This window comes from Neopelma chrysocephalum, unplaced genomic scaffold (assembly GCF_003984885.1).
Source record: "Neopelma chrysocephalum unplaced genomic scaffold, ASM398488v2 Primary Assembly neopelma1_59, whole genome shotgun sequence".
Taxonomy (NCBI): Eukaryota; Metazoa; Chordata; class Aves; order Passeriformes; family Pipridae; genus Neopelma; species Neopelma chrysocephalum.
In genome coordinates, this window is record NW_020897714.1 from 18,607,305 (window position 1) to 18,629,397 (window position 22,093).

Genomic DNA, 22,093 nt, shown 5'->3' on the forward strand with positions numbered 1-22,093 from the left:
GGAATACCCTACGTGTGCTGGGAGAGCCCTCACGGGAGAGGCAGCGTGAGCGAGGGAGGGAGCGGGAGCAATGGCCGAGGCTTAGCCGATTAGCCTTATTAATAGACATTAAACCCCGGCCGTGAGTGCTGCCAAGTTCCTGCAGCCCCCCCCCCCGCTGAGAGGCTGAGGGGGTTTACAGCCCAAGCCTTTCCCTCCCCAAAACACCAGCTGGAGGGAGCTCCAGCCCCCTCCCTGGAAGTAAACGGGTTCCCCCACAGTTGCCAGACGCTCTTTGTAAGTCAGCCACTGAGGGAGGTGTTTTGGAGGGGATTATTGAGATGCCAGGAGTGAGCTGGATCAGGTAGTTTGAGCCATGGCTGGCAGTGATTCCTCAGCTGGTGCACCTTGTCTTCCTTCTCTGCTGGGCACATGCTTTGCCAAACCTCTCCAGCTCTTCTTCATCCTTCTGGCTGGCAGTTGAGGAAGTGGTGGGATGCTTCAAAAGCAGCACCTTTCCCCAATTTGCCCCTTATTGAAACATGAGCCCGTGCTTTCATCCTCCACTGTCCCCTCCCCAGCACCCTCACTCCTGGCTTGGTCCATCAGCAGCACTCCCCACCCTCACTCTGCTTCTGCCTGACTTGATCCCTCTGAATCTAGCCCTGCCAGCCTGCCCCACTCTGCTGGGGGAAAGGCAAGGAGCCCCTGGGCAGCAGGATTACCAAGGGATTCGGGCTGCGGCAGGCAGCCACCTCATCCCCATTGGCTGGAAAAGCCTCTTAAAAGTGCAGAAGTGCTTTCTGCCCGCTCAGCACCTGCTGGTCTCTGCCGACCTGAAACCATAAGCAGCTGCTGACCCACATCCACATTGGGAGTGCCGTAGGGCACTACTTGCACGCACAGTAGGCAAGGGGGTCCCCCACACAGAGCATTGGCCACGGGCAGCTTTGCTGGGCATCATCGGAACTGGAGGAAAGCAGGCTGAGAGTGGGATTAGCTGTCTTGTGAGGACATATCTGCCCAGAAGGAAGAAGTGGAGTACAAGAGACTGCTCAACAGGTGCTAGATTCTTGTAGGCCCACCATTCCTGTGCCCACCATGGAGCAAAGATCCAGCAGGACCATCTAACCAGGCACCTTCATCTAGAGCTGGGAAGTGCCAGCCAGAGGGAGAAGGAAACACTGCTGACGGGTCTGCCCAGCCCTTGGAGGCTCAGCTTGTCGGGAGGTCATCGCTTCATTGCACAGGTCAGTGGCATGGGGAAATGCTTGCATCCTCACTCTGGCAGCCTTTGGGACAGCTTCAGCTAGGCCTGCACTTATTTAATCCTCTAAGAAATGCTTTCCCAGAGCATTGTCTGTGGGCTGGGGAGGCTGGTGGCATGAATTGTGGCCCATGCACTTGATAAATAGACCCCCCACCCCATCCGTACTATGTGGAGGTACTAAGAGCCATCTTAGCATTTATGTGGACCCTCCTGGATGCAGCTAGTCTGGCACAGTGGGGCTTTGCTGGGCACCATTCCTCACTGGCTGCACTGTGCTCTATGTGTGTCCAGGGACTGGCAACCACATCTCAAGTTGCTGTGGTCTTCTCCCTCCTAACCTGGGCTTGCGACTTCTGGTGCTGGCGCAAGTCTTCTCCTTGCACCCACTTTAGCAAGCTCTGTGGCAGTGCCAGCTCTGTGGTGCACTGGAAAGGATAGGTGCCTTGCTGATGAGCTTTTAGGTGCATGTGAACCTACGCATGATATTTTTACCCGTGAATAAAGCTCCTTAACTAAAGAGAAAATGATAGCAAGCTGTAGAGTGCACAAAGGCAGGTGCAGGGTACCTGGTGTGTCCACTGTGTGCAGCCGTGAGCTGAAAAGCATATGTGTTGTGTTAGGAACAAGGCAGCTCTGAACTGCCTGGCTCAGCACTGGGATAAATCTCCAGCAGAGGTGTACTACAGCGTATTGGCCTTGGAGGCATCTCCACAGGTGAGCTCCTCTGTTGCACTTCAACTTTTTCAGCCAACATACAGCTGCAGGCAGGTAAAAACGCTTTAATCCTTTGCTGTACAGTTGTGTAGCACTGAGCAAGTGGCTCCTGTGGAGGTACCTATCCAGCTCCAAACTCAACAGCACTGATGGATTTTTGTCTACCCTGCTCTTCAAAATGAGACGCCGTGAACTCATCATTGACAGGCGATGCTACAGAAATCTCTGAAGAGCATGTCACAGACAGACAAATATTTTCTTGCTAGGAAGCTGGTGGAGTGCTGCAGGTTTCAGGGAAAGATGAATAGCAGTGGTTTGATTCATTTGATTTGTGGTGTGGGATGCGATCAAGAAGAGTGAGGCTTGGAGAAGGGCTTGGATAAAAAGTGTCAAGGTGTGTTCGGTGGTTTGGCAGTCGCTCTTATTGGAAGTAGCTACGTGCAGCACATGGCGCAGTGGTGGAGCACCAGCAGTGATTGAGAAATCAGTGTGCTTTGGCAGCAGGTCACCTTTTGTACAACCGGATCTAGTTTATCAGTCAGGTGGAGCTGGGAGAGGAACAGCAGGCAGGTAATGGCAGAAGCTGAGGAGACTGTTCAATCTGGTTGTCAGGGTGCCAGTGATCCAGATAACACTGGGAAGGGTGTGAGGGGGGAGTTGGAGGTATGGATATGGTATGGGAGTATGGGTAGCTGGAGAGCGTATAATTATTCTTTTCTTCCTTGTAATTATTCTTTGCCTTAAAAATGTCCTTATAGCACTGTGTTCTCAGTTCATGCCTTTATCCCTTGCCACAGTCTCTGAGATCTGGGATGGGAGGGAGAGATTGAAGTAGCCTGTGCCAGCCCCTGTTGTTCAGCCCGAGAGCTGCAAGGATGTGGCTATCCAGAAGAGTTGCTCCAGTCCATGCTCAGAGCCAGATTCTACTCCATTTTTTTATGGCTGATGGGGTCCTGAAAGTTTGGGGAACTCTGGTGACAGGCATCTGGGTGCTGCACTGAATAACCACCTCTGTGTTTTCAGGAGAAGGGACCCCTGCAGAGGGGAAGGAGGGATACAGCTGAAAGTGGCTGATAGGGTAGGTTCACCTCTTGCCAAGCAAGGGCCCTTTATGTGGCTCTGCCCCAGCTTTTGCCCTCCACACTTTTGTCTAAAGGATTTGCACTTGTTTGACATGCAGAGCAACAGCAGCTATGGGAATCAGATCAAGTTGTCCCCATTCCTTGGAGGACACTAAGAACAGGTACTTCCTGAGAAACGCACCCAGATCCAAAAGTACCAGGTTCTAGCCATGTGTGTCGCATCCACAGGACAGTCCTTGTCCCCTCAGTAGTCTGTAGTTGGTGTACGACTGCTGGCATTTCCCATGACTGCCAGTGCCAAGGGACGGCGACATTGCTGCCATCTCGTAGTCCTTCAGCCAAGGGAGCTGGGGAGGAGGGAGGACCCATGTTGGAAGGGTACTGCCAGAAAGATGGTGACAATAGAAGACAAAATGGACCCAAAAAGCCCAGCTCATGCATGGAGAATGCTTTTTTGATCTTACTCAGGAGCATCTATAATCAAAGTCCAGTGATGGGTTTGCACACAGGTGTGAAAATAAGCCTGAATGACCAAGAAACTGAGGCCAATGGTGCTGGAAGGGGCATGGCAGAGACCTGGTACCTAAGGGAGAAATGAAAAACATACCCACAGCAGCCAGCTGGAGCAAAATTCCTCGGCAGCTTAAGAGCCCCGAGAGCAACTCACAAGACATCCCCTTTAATTCCCTCCTTCTCCCCACTTAGGCTTTGTTCCAGCCCCTCCGTGTAGGTACAGAGCCCTAATCTCTCTGGCATGCAAATAACCACCGGTTTTCCGTTCTCTCCCCCTTCACCTATTTCAAAAATCTGGCCCCTGGCAGCAGGGAAGCAGGGGCAAAGGAGAGTGCTGTGCACCGGGGCCTCCTAGAGGAAAGTACAGTGGGCTTAATGGATCTCCTTGCCTCACTGCTGGAGGTTTCTATAGCAGGGCAGGTCCAGGAGGGCTCCCAGCTGGAGCAGACCAGCATGGGAGAGGCTCAAAGGAAGATTTTGGGAACCAAAAAGGGTTCACATTGCTGGGTTCACCTCACACCACCTGCAGGCAAGGCTGGATATGGAGCAAGTGGGGTGCTGCAGATCCTAATGCCACATCAAATGCAGCTCTCCAGGCTCAGCTGGGAGTTGTGACAGTGCTCAGCTGTGCCTAGCTGGAGGTTATGGAGCTGTGGGCTGTCCCAGGCTCAGGGGGAGCTTCCCACCTTCGCCCAGCTGAGGCATAACCTTGCACCCAGAATTAATCCTGCCTTGCCTTGTAGGATGAAGGTGCAAAGAGCTGATGCAGTCCCTCTGGGGAGGCTCTCAGACCTTGGAGATGGTGGGCATGGAGACAAACCTTGTAGTAAATGTTTGCCTGCTCTGTTTTTCTGTTCTTTTCTTCCAGCCCCTGCAGATTTTGTCTCTCTCTGTTGCCTTACTTCCTTCCTTCCCACCTTTCCCTTCCTAGGCTAGACGATGGGGAGACCTGACCCAGAGGAAGGGCAGCTCCCAGCTCCCGTGAAGCCCCCGGATGGTGGCTGGGGCTGGATTGTGCTCTTTGGCTGCTTTGTGATCACCGGCTTCTCCTATGCCTTCCCAAAAGCCGTCAGTGTCTACTTCAAGGAGCTCATGAAAGATTTCCATGTTGGCTACAGTGACACAGCCTGGATCTCCTCCATCATGCTGGCCATGCTCTATGGAACAGGTGATGCTTGGACACACTTCCCCCTTCCCAGCTTGTGCCTTCCCCATTCTGCCATGGGCTTAGACCATGTCCCCATGGACCCTTCTCACTGGCCTAGTCATGAACCAAGATGCAGAATACAATTGTCCCATCACTTCTCTTCTAGAAGTGTGCTGCATTTCATGTCCCTATTTCCTCTGTCCCAGGAGACCTCAGGGGTCATCCCACCTGCCTCTTAGACAGTTGTTTGCTTCCACTGCTGAAGTGTTGTCCCTATCACACCATACCCCTCTTGTTCCCAGGGAACAGGGGTCTGAAGGCAGAGAAAAGCAGAAGTCTCCACACCACAGCCTCTCTCCCTTTGCCAGGCCCCTTGGATGTGTATCTAAGCAGCCAAGTAGTGATCTCCATCATTACTGTTTCATCTTCCTCAAGTGCCCTGCTTGGGCTACCTGCCGTTTCCCAGTTGTCCTCTCTCCTTCTGGTCTCCTACTGTCTCTTCTGCTTCCTCCTAGGACCAGTATGCAGCATCATGGTGAACCAGTTTGGCTGCCGGCCCGTGATGCTCATTGGTGGGCTGCTCGCTTCTGCTGGGATGATCCTGGCATCTTTTACCACCAATATCATTGAGCTTTATCTGACAGCTGGTGTGCTGACAGGTGAGAGTCCCAGGAGTTGGTGGGGGACAACGCAGACTTACCTGGGAAAAGCCAAGACCACGTTGTATTTCCCTTTAGCATTGCCACGTCTAGCATCAAGTCTCCCCTCACCTATTGGCACATGCTAGGGGAAGCATCTAGTCCTGAATGTTGCACTTGTGAGGGATGCATCTGCTGGATCTAAACAGGCAGGGCCTGTGGTTGAGGGGACAGAGACAGGAGAAATGTAAGTGGTGCTCAGCAAACATGGCAACTGGGGTGGTGTCAGTATATAGTGGTAGGGGAGAGAGGCAAAGCTCCTGTGTAAGGCACAGGTCCTGCCTAAACATGGCCACAGTCACCTGATTCAAACACACTTCAGGCAAACAGACTGGTTTGGCCTGTCTTCTGCAGGGGCAACCCACCAACATGAAGGCACAGAGGCTTGTGAGGAACACATTCATCCCATCATAGCACTTCAGACTAGGATAGTCTGAGGGGAGTTTTCAGCTTGTTGCAAACCACACTCATGTTCTTGCACTTCCTGTCTCCCTCCCGGCTCTCACTTTCATGTAGGTCTGGGTATGGCGTTGAACTTCCAGCCCTCACTGATCATGCTGGGCACCTACTTTGACAAGCGTCGGCCTCTTGCCAACGGACTGGCTGCTGCTGGGAGCCCTGTCTTCCTTTCTTCCCTCTCTCCATTGGGGCAAGTACTGCTGGAGAAGTTTGGTTGGCGAGGAGGGTTCCTTATCATGGGGGGCCTTCTGCTTAACTGCTGCACTTGTGGGGCAGTTATGAGACCCCTGGATATGGGCATGAAGCGGAAGATGGGGAAAGCTCAGGACAAATATGAAGCCAAGGAGATGCTGCCCATAGGAGGGAAATCAGAGGAGGGAATCAGCACCACTGATGGAACCAAGAAAGCCAAGAAAGCCAAGAAAAAGCCCAAGAAAGGAAAGAAGCTTCTGGATTTTAGTATCTTTTCCAACCGAGGGTTTATCATTTACACTATTTCAAAGTTCATCCTGGTCTTGGGCCTCTTTGTGCCCCCCATATTGCTGGTCAACTATGCCAAGGACACAGGTGTACCAGACACAGAGGCTGCGTTCTTGCTCTCCATCATTGGTTTCATAGACATCTTTGCCCGCCCAGCCTGTGGCATGGTGGCAGGGCTGAAGTGGGTCCGCCCACATGTGGCATATCTGTTCAGCTTCTCTATGCTCTTCAATGGCTTGACAGACATCTGCAGTGCCAGGGCTAGCAACTACACAGGGCTGGTCATCTTCTGTGTCTTTTTTGGCATCTCTTATGGCATGGTGGGGGCACTGCAGTTCGAGGTGCTGATGGCCATCGTTGGCTCCCAGAAGTTCTCCAGTGCCATCGGGCTGGTCCTACTTATTGAGGCTTTCGCTGTGCTCATCGGTCCACCCTCTGCAGGTAGGTCTTTTGCTGCAAAACAAAGGTGATTCTTCTGGCTGCCGCTCCACGGTATTGCAGGTATTGGGCATGGACACACTATTTGAAGAAAGACCCTATTTCTCAACTTCAAATTTCCTCTGGAAGCTGAGAGCTGATTTCTGCCTTCGTTGTCAATGTCGCATAAAATCACGGTATAGACAGGGTCAGGCACATGCTGCAGGCAAACCTTTGAGAGTCTTCATCAGGACAAAGCAGGGGTCTTTCAAGTTTGCAGTGTGTCTACGGCCTTTTAATTGGTACTGTAAATAGCAGTGTCAATTTGTGATGGCCCCAATCCCACAACACAGGTGTTTTGGTGTCGATCAAGTCAAAACAGTTTGTACAGCCCCCTGAGGCATTTGCTGTTACTTTTTTTTAAGAGGATTAAGACACCCACAGCTTTTCAGCCTGTCTAGTCTAGGTCACAGTTCCTGGTAAGGTCTGTGCCCCACAAACGGCCCATAAACTGTTGAATGGAGAGACCCTTCAGGTTGGTATAGGTTAATGTTAAGTGTCTGATTAGGTCTAAGAAAGCCAAATCATGCCAAAGGCTTATTTACAAATGAAGTGCAGTTTCCTGCATGTGTGATTTGTGGGGAAGAGTCAGGGACAAGACCATGGGCAAATCCCCAGGCAGGAACCACTCCATTGCTTCCAGCACTCCTTTCCTTCAGCTGTAACACATGGGCTAAAGCCCATCAGTGAAGACCTCAGTGTGAAAGGTCTATATCCCAGCACATATCACCAGTTATGAGCAAAACCTGCCTTCAGTAACTCCACCCAGCTCTCAGGTAAAAATTGGTGGCCAAGAGAAGACCCTCTTAATGCTAACAACAATTCATGTCTTACCTTATAAGCTGTGGGGCAGTTGGCAGTCCCAGGCCAGGGAGGGTCTAGAAATAAGTGTCTTAGAGTCATCTGTAGAGAGATCATAGGGGGAGAGGAGGATTTAACAGTGCCTTGCTCAAAGGAGCAAGGCACACCAGTGGGTAGTGACAGGGGACATCCCTCAGCCCTCCTGCCACAGTTCAGCTGTGCCTTGGTACTGTGTGCACACACAATGGGATGCAGACTGTGCAGGGTCACTGAAGAATGGTGTTGGGAGCAGCCAGGTCGTGGTTCCCACCTTCCTTGCTGCTGCAGCACCCCCCTGGTGCAGGAAACTCGAGTGTGCTGACAAACCTGACAGCTTGGACTTGGGGGGAGCAGGACTCAGGGGGAGCAGGACTCAGGGGGAACAGTGCTCGGCTGGGAGAAGGGGGTTGAACAAAGTGGCTTTGTTTGGTGTAATCCTCCTGAGCTGCTTCCCGCCCGGGTGGGGCTGAGGGAGTTTGGTACAGGATAAGCTACACACACACACACGCGCGCGCGTGCACACACACACGCACACACACACATGCCCGCTTGTGCATGCAGGCTCCTCACTCGCCATCTGGCTCTGGTGAAGAGGGGCACATTCACCTGGGGGGGAATTTGCCACATGCCTCATATGACTGCTCCAGGAGGTACCTCAGCATGTCCTGGGGCTGGTTTCAGGTCATGCACTGTAGTGCAGCAAGGACTGGGGATCACATGCACAGTCAGGAGCATGCAGGATTGGGATGAAGTCTACAGTCCTATGGCCACATCCTGACTGCAGTAGGGCAGCTGCTGAGGCTCCCCAGCACCAAAGACTGGGAACCCTCCATCCGTTGCCAACCCCAGTGCATTCAAACGATACATTGACAACATTTCTTTGGCAGAGAAATCATCAGGTGTGGGCCAATCAAAGGGATTTCTCTGCCAAAGAGAAGTTTCTTCTTCCCTTCAGAATGTTTTCCAGACATAATAGCTTAAGAAATAGCAATGCCTCTCAAATTTTCTTTTCTGAGACTTGACCAGCCAAGTCATGAGAGGCTTTGCTCACCTTGGCAAGAAGGAGGTGGCCCACCATGGTGCCAGACCATAACATCAGTGTGTCACAATTAATTAACCTTCTTCAAACAAGGGAAAACACCATCTCTGCACTCTTAAGGAGCTTTCCCTGGTGGTACAGTGTGGCTCTTGCCCAGGGTGATTTTTAGACATTCAGGCTTCTTGCTCTTCCCTTGAGGAATGGGTCAGCCAAATGCAGGTGCTGCCTACCTGTGCTGGGCTGTCTGTGCAGGAGTGTGTGGGCTGAAGCTGACCCCCTCATTTTTCTCCAACCACCAGGCCGCCTGGTCGATGCTCTCAAGAACTATGAGGTGATCTTCTACCTGGCGGGCTCAGAGGTGGTGCTGTCTGCTCTCTTCCTGGCCGTTGCCAGCTACTGCTGCCTGAACCGAGCGAAGAAGAAGGAGCCTCCCCCAGAGAACAACCCCTCTGCGGGAGGTGGGAGCGACACCGAGGAAGCAGAGTCCGACGTGCAGGAAGCCGAGGAGCACAGCAGTGGCAACCACCAGCCGGCCCACAGCACTGACAACACGGTGGTGGCAGCCAACGAGGAGGCCAACCACGTGGCAGAGGAGCAGAGTGGGGAGGGAGGTGGGTGTCCTGCGGGGGACAGGGAGGTGTTGGCACGAGACGGCTGCAACGCTGACCAGACGGTGGAGAGGGACAGTTTCTAGCCAGGGCAGGGGAACAGGGATGTATAAAACTGGCCTTGTTTGCATGCACCTCAGCATGGGAGGGTAGGTGGGATATGGGGAGGAGAAAGCTGGGACAAAGGCAGATGTAAGAAGTAAGAGGGAGAGGTATAATAGCTGGTCCTTAAGTACATATGTCCACACACCTACCCAGTGATACGTCTACTTGCATCCTGCGCTCATGCTGGTACAACACAGGCTCAAAGCAGCCCAAACACCAAAAAGAAAAAAAAAATCTTTCCTCACTTTCAAACCAGCCCTGGAGAAAGTCTTCTGAAGAGGCTGCCAAGGACTCTCCTTTTCCTTCCACACTGTCACAATACTGAACACAAACAATTAGAGACTCTTTGTAATCAGATCTGGTATGCTTCGTTCTGGTGTCAGTGTTTCCTTCACCCCATTTCCAATGGTTGGGATAGCGTCAGTCTCACTGGCAGTGGGTTTAGGAGGTGGTGTAATTCATAGCTATCATCTGGGCCACCTCCAGCTGCTGCCAGCATGGGGGTAAACACCACGTTCTCTGCGGTATCTCCCTTGGATGCTGCCAAAGTGGGGGCCACCAGCTCCGACCACCTCTGTCTGGTGCACCTTTTGTGGATGGTAAAGTTGGGGCAGTGACACATGATACTGCTTTTCCAAGCAGTGAAGCGCTGTGCTAGAGGCTGCTGCTGAGGTGTAAGGAGAAGACATCTAAGAAAGGCTAATGCCATTAGGTGTGCAGCCACAATACAGAGCCTTGCTGACAGGAATAGCACCAAGCCAGCTTTATCTAGGCTCAAGTGAGTCCTATTGACGTGTGAAGGGAACAACTTGGCCCCTATGGGGGTGGGGGTTTCAGGGCAGGTAAATAACGGTGTCCCAAGTGATTATCCACTGAGCAGGAATGGCACCAGACGTGCCTGTGTTTTCCTTTTAAATAGAGAAAACCCCCTTACATAAAGGAATCAAAGGTAAAGCAGGAGGACAAGCCCCAGCCCCTGGGTGCCACTAAAGAGAGTGTTGGAGCACGTGGTAAGGCAGGCATGACCCCCTCACCCCCAGCTGCAGTGGTGGATTCAGAGAGGACAACCTTCCCTGGCATGCTTAAACCACTTCTAATCTGCTTTAAGGACTGGATCTTTTATAAACACCCCTGACCAAAGCTCTTTCTTCCGGTTTCCTGAACTGCTTCACCTCAGAGACCCTGGGGAGAACCTGTGACTATAACGAGGGATCAAAAACTAAGCAGAAGGCTACAGGGAAGGCAGCTCATGGGGCCATCAAAAGAGGTGTTTCATTCCACACCAGACTGACTACAAATTAATTGGTAATTGGCCAAACCTGCAGGACCCATAAAGCCATTTAAACACAGCAGGAGCATGAAGGAAAGGGTTTCATTATAGATGGTCCCAAGGAAAGAGCAGTAAATGATGAGCAAAATAAAGCTGTTAAAGAATGTCAGTTTAAGAAGAGACAGAAGAACTGGAAATTGGAGGGGAGAAGATAAACCCCATGGGGCTGTACCCTACCCCACCTTGGGTAACACTACTGTTAGATCTGATTTTGAGCCAGTCATAGTGGTGACTTTGGGCTTTTTCCTATTCAAACTCACTTAAAAACATTGCAAATCAGAGTAAGTACCATGATAAACCCCAGATGCAAAGCCCTGTGAGAATGAGAGCAGCAGCAAGCGTGATGGGGCCCTGTAGGCCTTCATTCACTGCTTTGCAAGCTTGTTCTCCCTCCCCACAAGGTAAGATCCCTGTTTCTGTTCCACCAAGTTGCTCTGCAGCTCTTTCCCCAGCCATCTCGAATCCCTGTCCCCCAGGCTGCATTTCCCTTATTCACTAGTGCCTCCTCCGAGAAGGAGCTCACAAATTCCGAGGTCCAAGGTCCACAGCATGAAAACAACTGCCCTTGTCAGCAAGGCAGGTCGCTAGAACAAGGTCCCCACTGTTTCCTTGTCACCAGTCAACATTTCCCACTAAGCCTCCCCCTCTTAAATCTTCTCTCAAAAGCACATAGAAGTCCTGGGTATGAGATCTCACTACAGATGGTGCTGCAAGATTCCCAGAACTCTTCCTAAAAACCTGGCTATGCTGCCTTCCACTTTGCCTTGCTGGCTTTTAGACAGGCTCTGCTGAAGCCTGTTTCTCTCAACTGCTCCATGTTTTGGCACAACAGCCAGCTCTGAAAGAGGATCAGGGACTTAAGCATCAGCTGAAGCTTGTGATGCAACAGCTGAGCTGTGTGGAAAAGCTGGCCCTGGAGGGGTGCAAGGATGGCACCTTGGCAGGACCGAGGCAACTGGTGGCTTTAAAAGGCTGGTGTTCCCCTGGGAAGCCAAGATGCAGAGAAGCTGGTGTTACATGGAAGATTGCTCTTGCTACAGTTTTTATAAGCCTCTTCCTCGGGAAACCTGTGCTGCAGTGACCACCACAGCTTGGTATAGGGATTATGCACCACTATGAGCAAGAAAAAAAATGGCCAGCACATGACACCCATCTTCCCAACATATACCCATGAAGGACAGGAAATGGAATGTCACATTTTTCTTTATTAGAGACAACAGTCAGTACACCGGAGTCCATCTAAATCTTCCAGAGCAGCTTGACCATGGATGGCTTTCTTGCAGGCATCCACTGAGATGAAGAAGCTCCAATAACAAATCAAAGAGAAAAACCAAACCAAACCATCTCGATCATAAATTAATGTCCTTAAATAACTTATCTCATGACCACTAGAATGAAGTGACAGAGAAGCCAAAACCCTTGCCCCAAGAAGCACACCACTCCTGGCAGTTGTGCTGCTCACTAACAGAGAAAGCACCATCTGCATCTGGGGCTGGCCCACAGGGATGGAGGGAGGGGAAGAGAAAAGGAAACAAGCAGCCTCACCTACCTCAGGTTTCCTTTTCCTTCTTCCCTTGTGCTAGGGAATGGGATATTAGCTACTGTTGTTCGCTGGTCCAAAGGCAGCACAAAATGGTTGTGCAGAGAGGAGAGCATGGGGTGGCACGCTAGTAATGCTTTGCACTAAAAAAATCTCAAAGCCTCTGCCTAAAGTGCATGTCTTCCTCTCTCCTCAAGGCTTCCCATCTCTCCTCTGTAGTTTAAGGATGGGATATTTCCATCACAGTTCTAAGGTGGCTCCGTAGAAGGAGCTTGGAGACAGCAAGTGGTGGGGTGAATAAAACAGTGCTGATGCTAACACTTCCCAGAGCACAAGGGGAGGACAGAGCTCCAAACCATTAGCCGGCTTCCATGTGCCAGAGGGGTGCGGTGCTTCCCACGTGCTCAGCAGAGTCCTGTCTGCCCAGAGTCACATGGCAGTGTGGTAGGGAGTTTTCCTCCCCACACCTCAGTACCCAAGTTGGGTAGTAGAAGTCTCTGGGGGCAAAAAAGAATATCCAGGCAAACAAGCAAAGGAAAAGCGAGGAAAGCAGAGGTTGGTTCCAATCCAACCAGCTACCCTCACCCAAAGCAGAGGAGGAATCCCAGGCTGGACATACATTGAAATCACAGAGGATGAATCGCCATGTGAAATATATGTTTTCATAACAGTCTGCAAAGTCTTTCCTCTGGCCATGCCGGCACACTCAGGCATCATCAATGAGCTTTTCTCCATTTGCATCCTCCTTCCCGCTACCCTCTCTCTCACTTTCTCCTTCTTCTTCTGCCCCGTCTGTGTATGTGTCCTTTTGCCCATAGTTGAGAGTTGTGCGGGCAAGGTCCACCTCAATGGGGAAGACATCTGCATCTCGGAGCACGGCATAGCAGTCATCGTAGTACTTGGACATCGTGGAGACAAAACGCTGGAGCTGGAACACTATGTCCTGCACTGTAGTGGAGACATGTTGAGAAAAAAAAAATCATGTGGAAACCCTCTTCCCAAACTGTGAAGGCTGTGATCAAGCCTCCCTTGCCAGCATTAGATACAGTCTCCTATGCACTAATCCCTTTTGGCCCCTGGCCCTGGGATGTCTGGGCACAGTCACAAAACCGTTCTTCAGCAAAGACTTCTGAGCCGAGAGGAAGGAGGAGCATGAAGGCCAAAGCTGTGTCTGCCTGACCCCTTCATGTTCCAGACTCACCGTGTTTCTGGTCCAGGAGCTCTATTTTCTCCAACACATCCTTCCTCATCTTGGCAAAGCGCGTGCGAGCCTCCTGACGGCAGCGCAGGATAAGGCGGTACTCGTAGTTCCCAGTGCTGACCCGGTAGAGGGGTTCACCGAGAGCCTGCCAAAAACACCAAAAGCACCATTTTAGAGACTCCCACAACAGTGCTTATACACAGTTTGCCTATAAGTGTGGACTCACAATGACCTTGGGTTATTACAGAACTCTCAGGCTCATGAGAACTGCAGTCAGGAAGCAGGAAACATGAGGAACACTGAGCCACATTCACAACCGGCACTCAATGAGGTCATTCTGAAGCCAAATACACACCAACCACAGCAAAGAAAAGCACCACTACTAAGCAACGACAGGTACCTTTCAACCCAGCATGGAGAAGTGGCACAGCTTCTTATCTGGACTATTAAGACAGGCATTATGAACAAACACGTTCATATCAATCACACAAAAAATTCTGCCCTCCTCTGCAAGCTTTACCCTATGTGGACTGCACAGGAAACCCCGTGGTATCTACAACCATCCAGACACAATGTTGGAAACCATATAGGAAGGGACCTATATGTTGTCCCACAAAACCCTTTTGAGAAAAAGGGGTTAGGTCTGTGAGCAGAACAGCATTCTGCCCCTGCACCTGTAAATATAACATATGTAAAAATCCATGTTACGCACTATGGTTCGCTAATGCACACTGCATCTGCCAAAACCCAGAAATGTTACTCTGCTGGGCAAGACTGATAATTCTTTCCTTCCTATTTAGAAGGAAAGATACAATGAAAGATTGCGTTAGGAAAGTTTTATTCCTTCCTGGCACTGTGGAACCAGGCATTCCAAAAAAATCTAATGCCTGCTATGAGATCCATACCTGGCATAAAAAAAGATCTTACTTTTATGCAGGGAAACTGGGATATATGGGACACCTGTAGGTATCTTAAACAGAGCTGTCAAGGATTAAAGTCATAAAACCCTAAGCTATAAAAACTCTATTGTTAAGAGAAAGATCCTTTAATCAATTTTCCTCACTTACAAATGCAGTTTCACATGAGTTTTGCTGCAGAGAAGCTAAACCTCCATTTCTCAGAAACAAGCCCAGAATTAATGATAAGCTGTACACTACACACAAATGGAATCTGTGAAGATAACACCTTAATCTTCCTTACATAACCTAATCATACTTAACACTCAGAGAGGCTGCCACTGAGAGAACAAGCTACAGAGATGTCTGGTCCCTCTACTATTCCACAGCACTAGTGACTCATGGCAGTTTCTGGCAGTGCTTCCCAGGTAGCATTTAAGGATCCCCAGTTTCTAGTATGTTAAGAACAAATGTGTGTAATTCTTAGGATGCATTCACTAGTTTGGGTGCTGACAGGCATGGGAGTGCTTTTGCAATTTTACTGGTACTCACAATGCAGCTGTACTCTTCATCATCCATCTCTTTGACTTTCAGGCAGTAAGACTTTGTAGAATTTAAAATAATTTAAAAAAAAGCAAAACAAGAAGGAAATATTAAAAATCAGAGGCAATTTCATCATCACCCATACCCATAGGGTTGTATCGTTTCAAGATTGTCATTCAATGCTAGAGCTACTGAGGAAAGCACAGTGGGATCAGAGTATATTAAACATCCAAGGTGGAAAGACAATCTATTTAGAGAAAGATGAGGAGAGAGAACAATGGGGGAGAGAGAAGGTGCTTAGTATTTTTATTAAAGAGGCAAATACTTTATGTAAGTATAATCTAGTAAAAGAAAAATCCTGTGTTCATCTGCTGTCTGGGAAAACACAGTACAAGAAAAGTATGAGACAGGAATAAATACAGAGGGGAAAAAAAGATTAATTGCAGGAAGGATTGAGGTAGGAAGAGACGCTGCCATATTCTCTTGCCTTAGGGCCGCAGCTCCAAATATTTCTCTCAACAGGTAAAAGGAAATAAATTCTTAAAGTTATAGAACAGGTGCACTTAGCAACCTTACCCTTTTTGGGTGTAAAAAACAAGGGGGGAGTGGAATGAAGAAAGAAAAAAAAGCATGGTCTAAATGAAAGCAAATATGACTTGACAGTCATTTACTTTGGCTAAAGACTTTCCGAAATTACCAGAAAACTATGGACTGGAGATCTATTTAGAGGAGTTCAAGAGCATAAGTTGCATAGGAACTCTTTACAAATAAATCAGGAAATTATTTCATTTAGAAAATAAATCATCTGAGTTCTGGGAGATCCTTCTTACCAGTGAGAAGTATTAGGTTAAAAGCAAGTGTCTGAATCTGAGTAATCTGGCAGTAAGCAAAGAACTGGAAAAAATAATGCATTCTCTCATGGACTGTAGAAGGATGGATATGTGATTGTATAGGCTATATGTGACTTTCAGGATGATTCTATGAGACTTAATTTCAACCAGTACTTAAGAAAATCCAAAAGCAAGCAGCTCACCAGATATTCAAATTTGACATCCAGGTATTTTTTGATAGTCAGCCTTGTGTCAGGAATGGCTTTATTCAGATACGTATTCAAGTCAGTAAGCATCTGCAAGGGAAACACCCTGTTGCTGAATATAAAAGTATTACTACAATTCATCAAATAACCTTCTACCCAGAGCAGGTCATGAGACTGCCTCAAATTAACTCTTTTTTGAAATACAGCATATTCGAAAGAAATGTTTGATCGTGACTCAGAATTGCCATGATCACAGCTTCCATAACTGTCACGACCAAGTGGTTCAAGTGTTAGAAATGCATTACTCACTTGTAGTCTGAATTAATCTGCTTTTGACTTGTCTTGTTTCATTTTCAGCTGGTCCTGAAAACAGCTCTGCTGGACTCAAAGTCTCACTACCCAACACTGTCCACCCAACATGGAACTGAAACTGGTGCCCAAATCAACACCCTCTTTGCTAAACTAAGTGGATAGATCCCCTGGAGACTCTGAAATATATTGACTGAAATCCTTAACTTGTTCCTGGATAGCTTATCTAAACTCTTTGAGTGACATCTTTTAATTATGGGTACCAATATCAGGTACTACACTGATCAAACTACCCCCTCATTCCCAAATGGAGAGGAATATATTCATATGCAAAAGTCACAGGGACAAGATTGATACACCCACTATGTTACCTCTCACATTCTTTTCATTATAAAGAGTTCCCTGAAGGAAAGCAGACAGGGACCGTTCTTCCCACAATGAATAAGCTTTCAGATCACATCTTCAAAGACAGGCTTCTGCCTTTCTAGATTCCTCTCTTCTCCTGACCCTTTACTCCCATGGTTAAATTCTTTACCGGCTTAATTGTTTTCAGAAGGTGAATCCCAAACTTCTCAATGTTGCGATGGGCATCAGCAAATTTCACAAAGGCTTCACTGGCAGCTGGTTGTGGTTCCCTTACACCAATGACAGAGAAAACATCTCCAAATGCTGGATGAGCAGAATAAATACAGACAAGATAAAAGAAGAGGTCAGCTCTGGAGAAAAATCTTGCCTCCAATACTATAACTCCCTCCCATAACCTTACAATTAGCTGGGGAATGATGCTACATATTCCCTAAAGACCAGAGGTTGGCAGGGCATTTCTTCAACGTCTCATGTGAAAGACAGGGCCTGTGTTAGCACCATGACTGCTAATGCAGACGAGTGGCCCTTCCCAGCTCATTTCTGCAACTCTTCGTTTTTTCTGAGTGTGGGAATCATGCATCTAAGTACTGACTAAAACTCCTGAAACTGGGAGGTCGGAGATTTGTGCTCCCTTCGCTCAAGATTCTTTACCTCTATGTGTCTGAGACAGCTCAAAGAAAGCCCTGAGAAGACTCTTGGTGTGCTCTGTCAAGCCTGTGAAGGAAGCCAGAAAAAACATTTGAGTCACTTCACTGAAACATAACGGAGGCATCCTTCTCTCCCATCTGGTGTCTGATGGAAGATGCAATTTACCTTTGTATAACTCTGCAGTCCTCTCCAGCTCCTCTAATCTCTTCACTAGCCCATCTGAATAGAAACAGAATACAGAATTACAGCAATCCAATTCAGGACACAGTTAAGACCTGATTGAGTGGAAAAACACCAGTTTAACATATTTGGTTCAAATTTCCCTCACCCCTTAATGCCTGTCCTGTAGTACAACAGCAGGGGAAGCTTTTAAAATATCTGCAAATTTATTTTATAATGTGGGGTCATCCCCTATTGGCATTCACTAATGGGTCCCTGCTTTAAATTAATTTGACCTCAGCTAACATTTAAATTGCCCCAGTTATATCACTCAGGAAGGGCAGAGGCAATCACAACAGTGAGGCAGAGCAGAATGCAAGAATTATAAGGAATAACGTGGACCATGCAAGTTACAATAGAAAGCAGGTAAACATCTGAGGGTGAGTGTTCCCTTAAGGAAATGTCCTCCTGGACAACACTTACCATTGCAAAGTATGGCTCGGCTTAACCCCAGGGCATCTGCTGTGCCTGAGCTCATGTTCTCCACCAGTCGATGCTTTACCTTCTTCAATACTAAAGGCCAAAAAAGAGTTGCAAACCAGGATCAGGGTCATTTCTGCAGACATGAAAAGCTCACTAGCACACTTCACTGGTTTCCCAGGCACTGGATAAAACTGCACTTAACCCAGTATTGAGGTGGCAAGTAGAAAGAGAACACCATAGAAACAGGACATTCTGGTCCAGCCATGCATAACACATCTTCTAACCTGCCTATTTGTTCTGCTCTCACATCCTATATACCTCAATCAATAGAGCTGCAGCAATTCTTCTGGAAGACTATTCCAATCAATCACTTTGCTATCAGCAACGTAACGTGATATTTGGAACCCAACTTTGCTTGTGCTACCCACTGTATTACTCAAACTGAAATGAGGAGACGAGGCTGAAAGCAAGATAAACAAGATTTCATTCTCAGTGTTGCCCCTTTCCTTACTTTTATCTTTTGAATCCTAGTTAAACCTTTTCATCACCTCTTGATGTAATGGTGCAAATCATACCCTGCAAATTACTAGAGGCAGTTATACCCTCTTTGGCATCAGATGACTCATCAAACTTTAGAGGCAAACTTGCGGTGCCTGCAGATCCCAAGAACTCAACTTAAGCCACAGTGTTCAGCATCTCCGGAAAATTCCATATTTTCACCACACTTCTGTTTCCTCAGAAGTCCATCTCACTACTCAGGATTTTCCTGAATCCCTGTCAATTCATTAGCACCATAATCACCATGAAAAGAAATGAAAACAAACAAAAGAGATGGATTTTTTTGGAAAGTGAGAGACAGCTGTGTAGGCTTAGTTCAAAACAAACACTTTGTTTTATCAATAAAGGCTCCCCCTTCTCCCACAAAATCTATGTTTGTACAAAACTCAGTGTAGATAGGTATTTCATCACTGTTCTCCAAGCTGAGAAATTGCCAGTGTTTTTCGATTGACACATTGCTGTGTACAGCTAAAAATCTTAATAAATCAGCATAGGTCACATGTATTAAAAATAAATTAATCAAATTATGCAGTTGAGATTCATCATCCATGCTAAACACAGCACAGAAAAACAAGCTTCCCACAACAACAGTCAAGCCTCGACTTAACTTTCAAGACTATCTCAAGAAGTTAGGAATGGATTTTTTTAAGGCTGTAATTCTCTTTGACAGTATCCATTTGAAAACAACTGAGTCAAGAGCAAGAAAGGACACAGGAAAACTTTGGTTTTAGCTGGGACCAATTTTTCATCCCTCCCCATCATTTTAACACTGTAGAGTGAGAGGAACCAGTCTTACCAATATCCAAAGACTTGCCCTGCTTTGGGTCAGCCTGAAGCTTGTTGTAGTGTATTGTCACTTCTCCCTGTAAAAGAACAAATCCAAGACTTCTGTGCTGGAAGCAAGTAGCAGTGGCTTCCTTAACCCAAGGACAATAAACTGTCAACTACAACCCAGAAGCTCCAGTGGCCCCCTCCTACCTCTCACCTTCACCATCTGTATCATCTTGGCCACCTCCACCTTGGTCTTCCCTTTGACAGACTTCCCATTCACTCCTGTGATTTCATCGCCAGCTGCTACGGTGCCATCTAAGGCTGCTGGAGTGTTATCAAACACCTAGCAGAGAGGAGAAAGAGGACAAAAAGAGAGTCTGGAATCAAGAGAAAGAGAAAGGTGAATGCAGGGCTAAAGAGTGAAGCCCGAACAATTACATTCCTCCTATTTGATTTAGTTGTACTTTGTTCATGGTGAAGCCGCAGTTTTCCCCCTTCCCGAGCTAAGAGGTGGGTCGATCATCTCAGGAAGTTCTCGCCTCCAGGTTACACCTCCTCAAGTGTTTGATTTCCTATGTTGAGAATGTCACACTGTTCCCCTGTGAATTCTAACGTGCTGTCCAAAGAGCAGGATAACTCCAGAAGCCTTAATTTAATTCTTCCACACCTATTAGGTACTAGGATAAGGAAATCTTATTCACTGCAAAGTGAGACATCTCCCACTGTGATAAAAACATACAGCATAGGTTTCTCCACGCTTCCCATCTCTCAGGCCAACAAAGATGGTTTATTCCTCCTCCCCGAGTGCCCACCTGGACAATGTAGAGACAGGGGCAGTACTGTGCTCCTCCCCCAATGCTGATTCCAATCAGGTTCTGAGAGTCCTTCTTCAGGGTCACTGTCCCAGGTACAGTGGGGATGCCCCTAGAAGGAAAAAGGAATAAATGAACACATAGGCAGAGCTGCCTGTGTACGAAACAACTCCTTTATCTGAGTTGATACAAACCAAAAACATAACGGGCACTGCACATTTGAATTCATCCCTTCATCTCTGTCACAGAGTCTATCAGCATTGACTAGCACGAACACCTCCTGGGCTATCTTTTTTGGGACTTCATGCAAGGATTAGATGTGGGAGAGACACCCTCATGCATTGCTAGGCACTGAGGAAACACTATCATTTAGTGCTGGAGCGAGATGAAAACTTACACAGCATAAATGAGATGCAAATCAAGTGCTCAATGTTAAATTAATTGCTAATCTCATCAAACCTTTTACTTGCTTAGGAAATGACAGTGTTCTCCCCTTTATAGACCAAAGGACTCCGGAGTTTCCACTTATTCTTGCCTCTTGTTATCTTTCCTCTATTGTAAGTGTTTTTTTCTCTGGCTAAGGCCAGTAATTTACAGAAGACCTGTCAGCACTGCTTTGCAATCAGAAATGCAAGGCAGCCATTGCAGAGCAACACAAACTTTCTCCTTTGCTCACCAGCACAGTGATGCCTCATCCCCAATCTCCAGACGGAGCAAGAAACCAGGACTGAACAGCAAGTATGACGTGCAGCACACACTGACAGGAGCAGGTAAATTTATCAACTCTTGTTAGGTCTTGGCTGCAAAGACTATTTCTATTGTTAGAAAAAACGGGAAAAGACAAGTGAAATACTCACAGCTTATCTTCCTCAATATCATAGTCCAAATCTGCAAACATTGTTCTGGTTAAGTGGAACTTGTTTGTCTGATGCTGCTTATTTCAAACTCCCTGGGAAGAAAGAACAGAATAAACCCCAATAAATGAGTGATCTCAATAGAAAACTGCGGAGAACCAATCTGTCACCCTTATTGACTGCCTTCTCCTTGTTTGTTTTTTTTTCTGAACGCCACATCCCGGTCTCTGCTCTTATATCAAAGATGACAAACATGTCAAATGTCTCTGGTTCTCTGCTCTGCATAAGACAGGAGAAAGTCCTCGAGTTTGAATGCTGCATGTTTCAAACCCCGCATGTTTAAAAAAAAACCTGACACACATGCAGCATTTCCAAAGCACAGAACAAAAGGTGGTCCTTTCTGGAAGCTGCTTCTTCCCACGTTCGACCTGCACCACGGCTGCTAAAGACATTTACAGTTCTATCTCCTACATCCATCACACATCTCCATGTGGTTCCTGACTTCGCAGCCGGTCATGCCACTTTTTGACGTTCACCTCCTGTAGCGGGAGGCCGCGCTAAGCTTTTCGCAGAAAAGCCTCATTATTTTCCCGTGCACAAACACCATTTCGTTTCCCATTTATATTCGGGCAGCAATTAGCAGACAGCCTTTGCTTGTGGCCTCCTAACTGCACCACATCCGACCCCAAGGGGTGAGGGCTTCACCGGCAGCCCTCCGTGCCGCATCCTTCCCGGCGGCCGCAGCGCACGGACCCGGGGCAGGGGAGGGCCCCGGGGCACTGGCCCGGCCGGGGAAAGGGGGGTCGCAGGACCCCCGCTCGCCCCACAGGGACCGTCCCGGGGCACCCGCGGGGGGCGTCGCTGAGGGACCCGAGCTCACCGGAAGCGGCCGCGCGGCGCCGTCAGACTCCGCCGACACGTCACCGCCGGGGCCGCGCGAACCGCGCGACGAAGCCCCACCCTCTGCGCGCGCGCTCTCCCCGTTGCCATGGGGACTGGCACCGCCGCGCGCCTGCCGCCATCTTGGGAGCGGCGCCCCCGTTCCACTCTCCCTCCCTCTCTCCCTCCCTCCCTCGCTTCCTTCCTTCCTCCCTCTCTCCCTTCCTCCCTCTCTCCCTCCCTCCCTTCCTTCTTTCCTTCTTTCCTTCTTTCCTGCCCTCCCTCTCTTTCTCCCTT

At 48.4% G+C, this 22,093-nt stretch overlaps 2 protein-coding genes across 6 annotated transcripts; one reads left to right on the forward strand and one right to left on the reverse strand.

Moving 5' to 3' along the window:
• Window positions 1-2,425: 2,425 nt before the first annotated feature.
• Window positions 2,426-9,768, forward strand: SLC16A8 (solute carrier family 16 member 8). Of its 3 annotated transcripts, none has more exons than XM_027680796.1 (5): window positions 2,426-2,533; window positions 4,427-4,726; window positions 5,221-5,364; window positions 5,920-6,783; window positions 8,998-9,768. In XM_027680796.1, exons 2-5 carry the CDS (start codon window positions 4,498-4,500, stop codon window positions 9,390-9,392), a joined length of 1,632 nt encoding a protein of 543 aa, XP_027536597.1. In that variant the 5' UTR covers window positions 2,426-2,533; window positions 4,427-4,497; the 3' UTR covers window positions 9,393-9,768. The 3 variants fall into 3 exon arrangements, with proteins under 3 accessions (XP_027536597.1, XP_027536598.1, XP_027536599.1); XM_027680797.1 differs by having other exon boundaries at window positions 2,438-2,533; window positions 4,436-4,726; XM_027680798.1 differs by lacking the exon at window positions 2,426-2,533 and adding an exon at window positions 3,018-3,041.
• A 2,158-nt stretch (window positions 9,769-11,926) lies between these two features.
• Window positions 11,927-21,865, reverse strand: PICK1 (protein interacting with PRKCA 1). 3 transcript variants are annotated; one of them, XM_027680260.1, is made up of 13 exons: window positions 21,798-21,865; window positions 20,921-21,012; window positions 20,064-20,175; window positions 19,466-19,594; window positions 19,277-19,343; window positions 17,923-18,012; window positions 17,446-17,499; window positions 17,284-17,346; window positions 16,802-16,935; window positions 15,955-16,047; window positions 14,931-14,981; window positions 13,483-13,627; window positions 11,927-13,229 (listed from the first exon to the last, which is right to left on the reverse strand). In XM_027680260.1, the coding sequence occupies exons 2-13, from the start codon at window positions 20,959-20,961 to the stop codon at window positions 12,988-12,990; spliced, it is 1,221 nt and encodes a 406-aa protein (XP_027536061.1). In that variant the 5' UTR covers window positions 20,962-21,012; window positions 21,798-21,865; the 3' UTR covers window positions 11,927-12,987. The 3 variants fall into 3 exon arrangements, with proteins under 3 accessions (XP_027536061.1, XP_027536064.1, XP_027536063.1); XM_027680263.1 differs by lacking the exon at window positions 21,798-21,865 and adding an exon at window positions 21,671-21,791; XM_027680262.1 differs by lacking the exon at window positions 21,798-21,865 and adding an exon at window positions 21,100-21,655 and having other exon boundaries at window positions 20,921-21,014.
• Window positions 21,866-22,093: the final 228 nt, after the last annotated feature.

Coding starts and splice junctions, on each gene's coding strand:
- SLC16A8 (XM_027680796.1), top strand. CDS start 4,498: ATGGGGAGACCTGACCCAGAGGAAGGGCAGCTCCCAGCTCCCGTGAAG. Junction 4,727..5,220: donor GGCCATGCTCTATGGAACAG/GTGATGCTTGGA, acceptor GCTTCCTCCTAG/GACCAGTATGCAGCATCATG. Junction 6,784..8,997: donor CATCGGTCCACCCTCTGCAG/GTAGGTCTTTTG, acceptor TCCAACCACCAG/GCCGCCTGGTCGATGCTCTC.
- PICK1 (XM_027680260.1), bottom strand. CDS start 20,961: ATGTTTGCAGATTTGGACTATGATATTGAGGAAGATAAGCT. Junction 19,595..20,063: donor CCTGTCTCTACATTGTCCAG/GTGGGCACTCGG, acceptor CCTCTCTGCTAG/GTGTTTGATAACACTCCAGC. Junction 16,936..17,283: donor GCTGTCTCAGACACATAGAG/GTAAAGAATCTT, acceptor CTGCTCATCCAG/CATTTGGAGATGTTTTCTCT.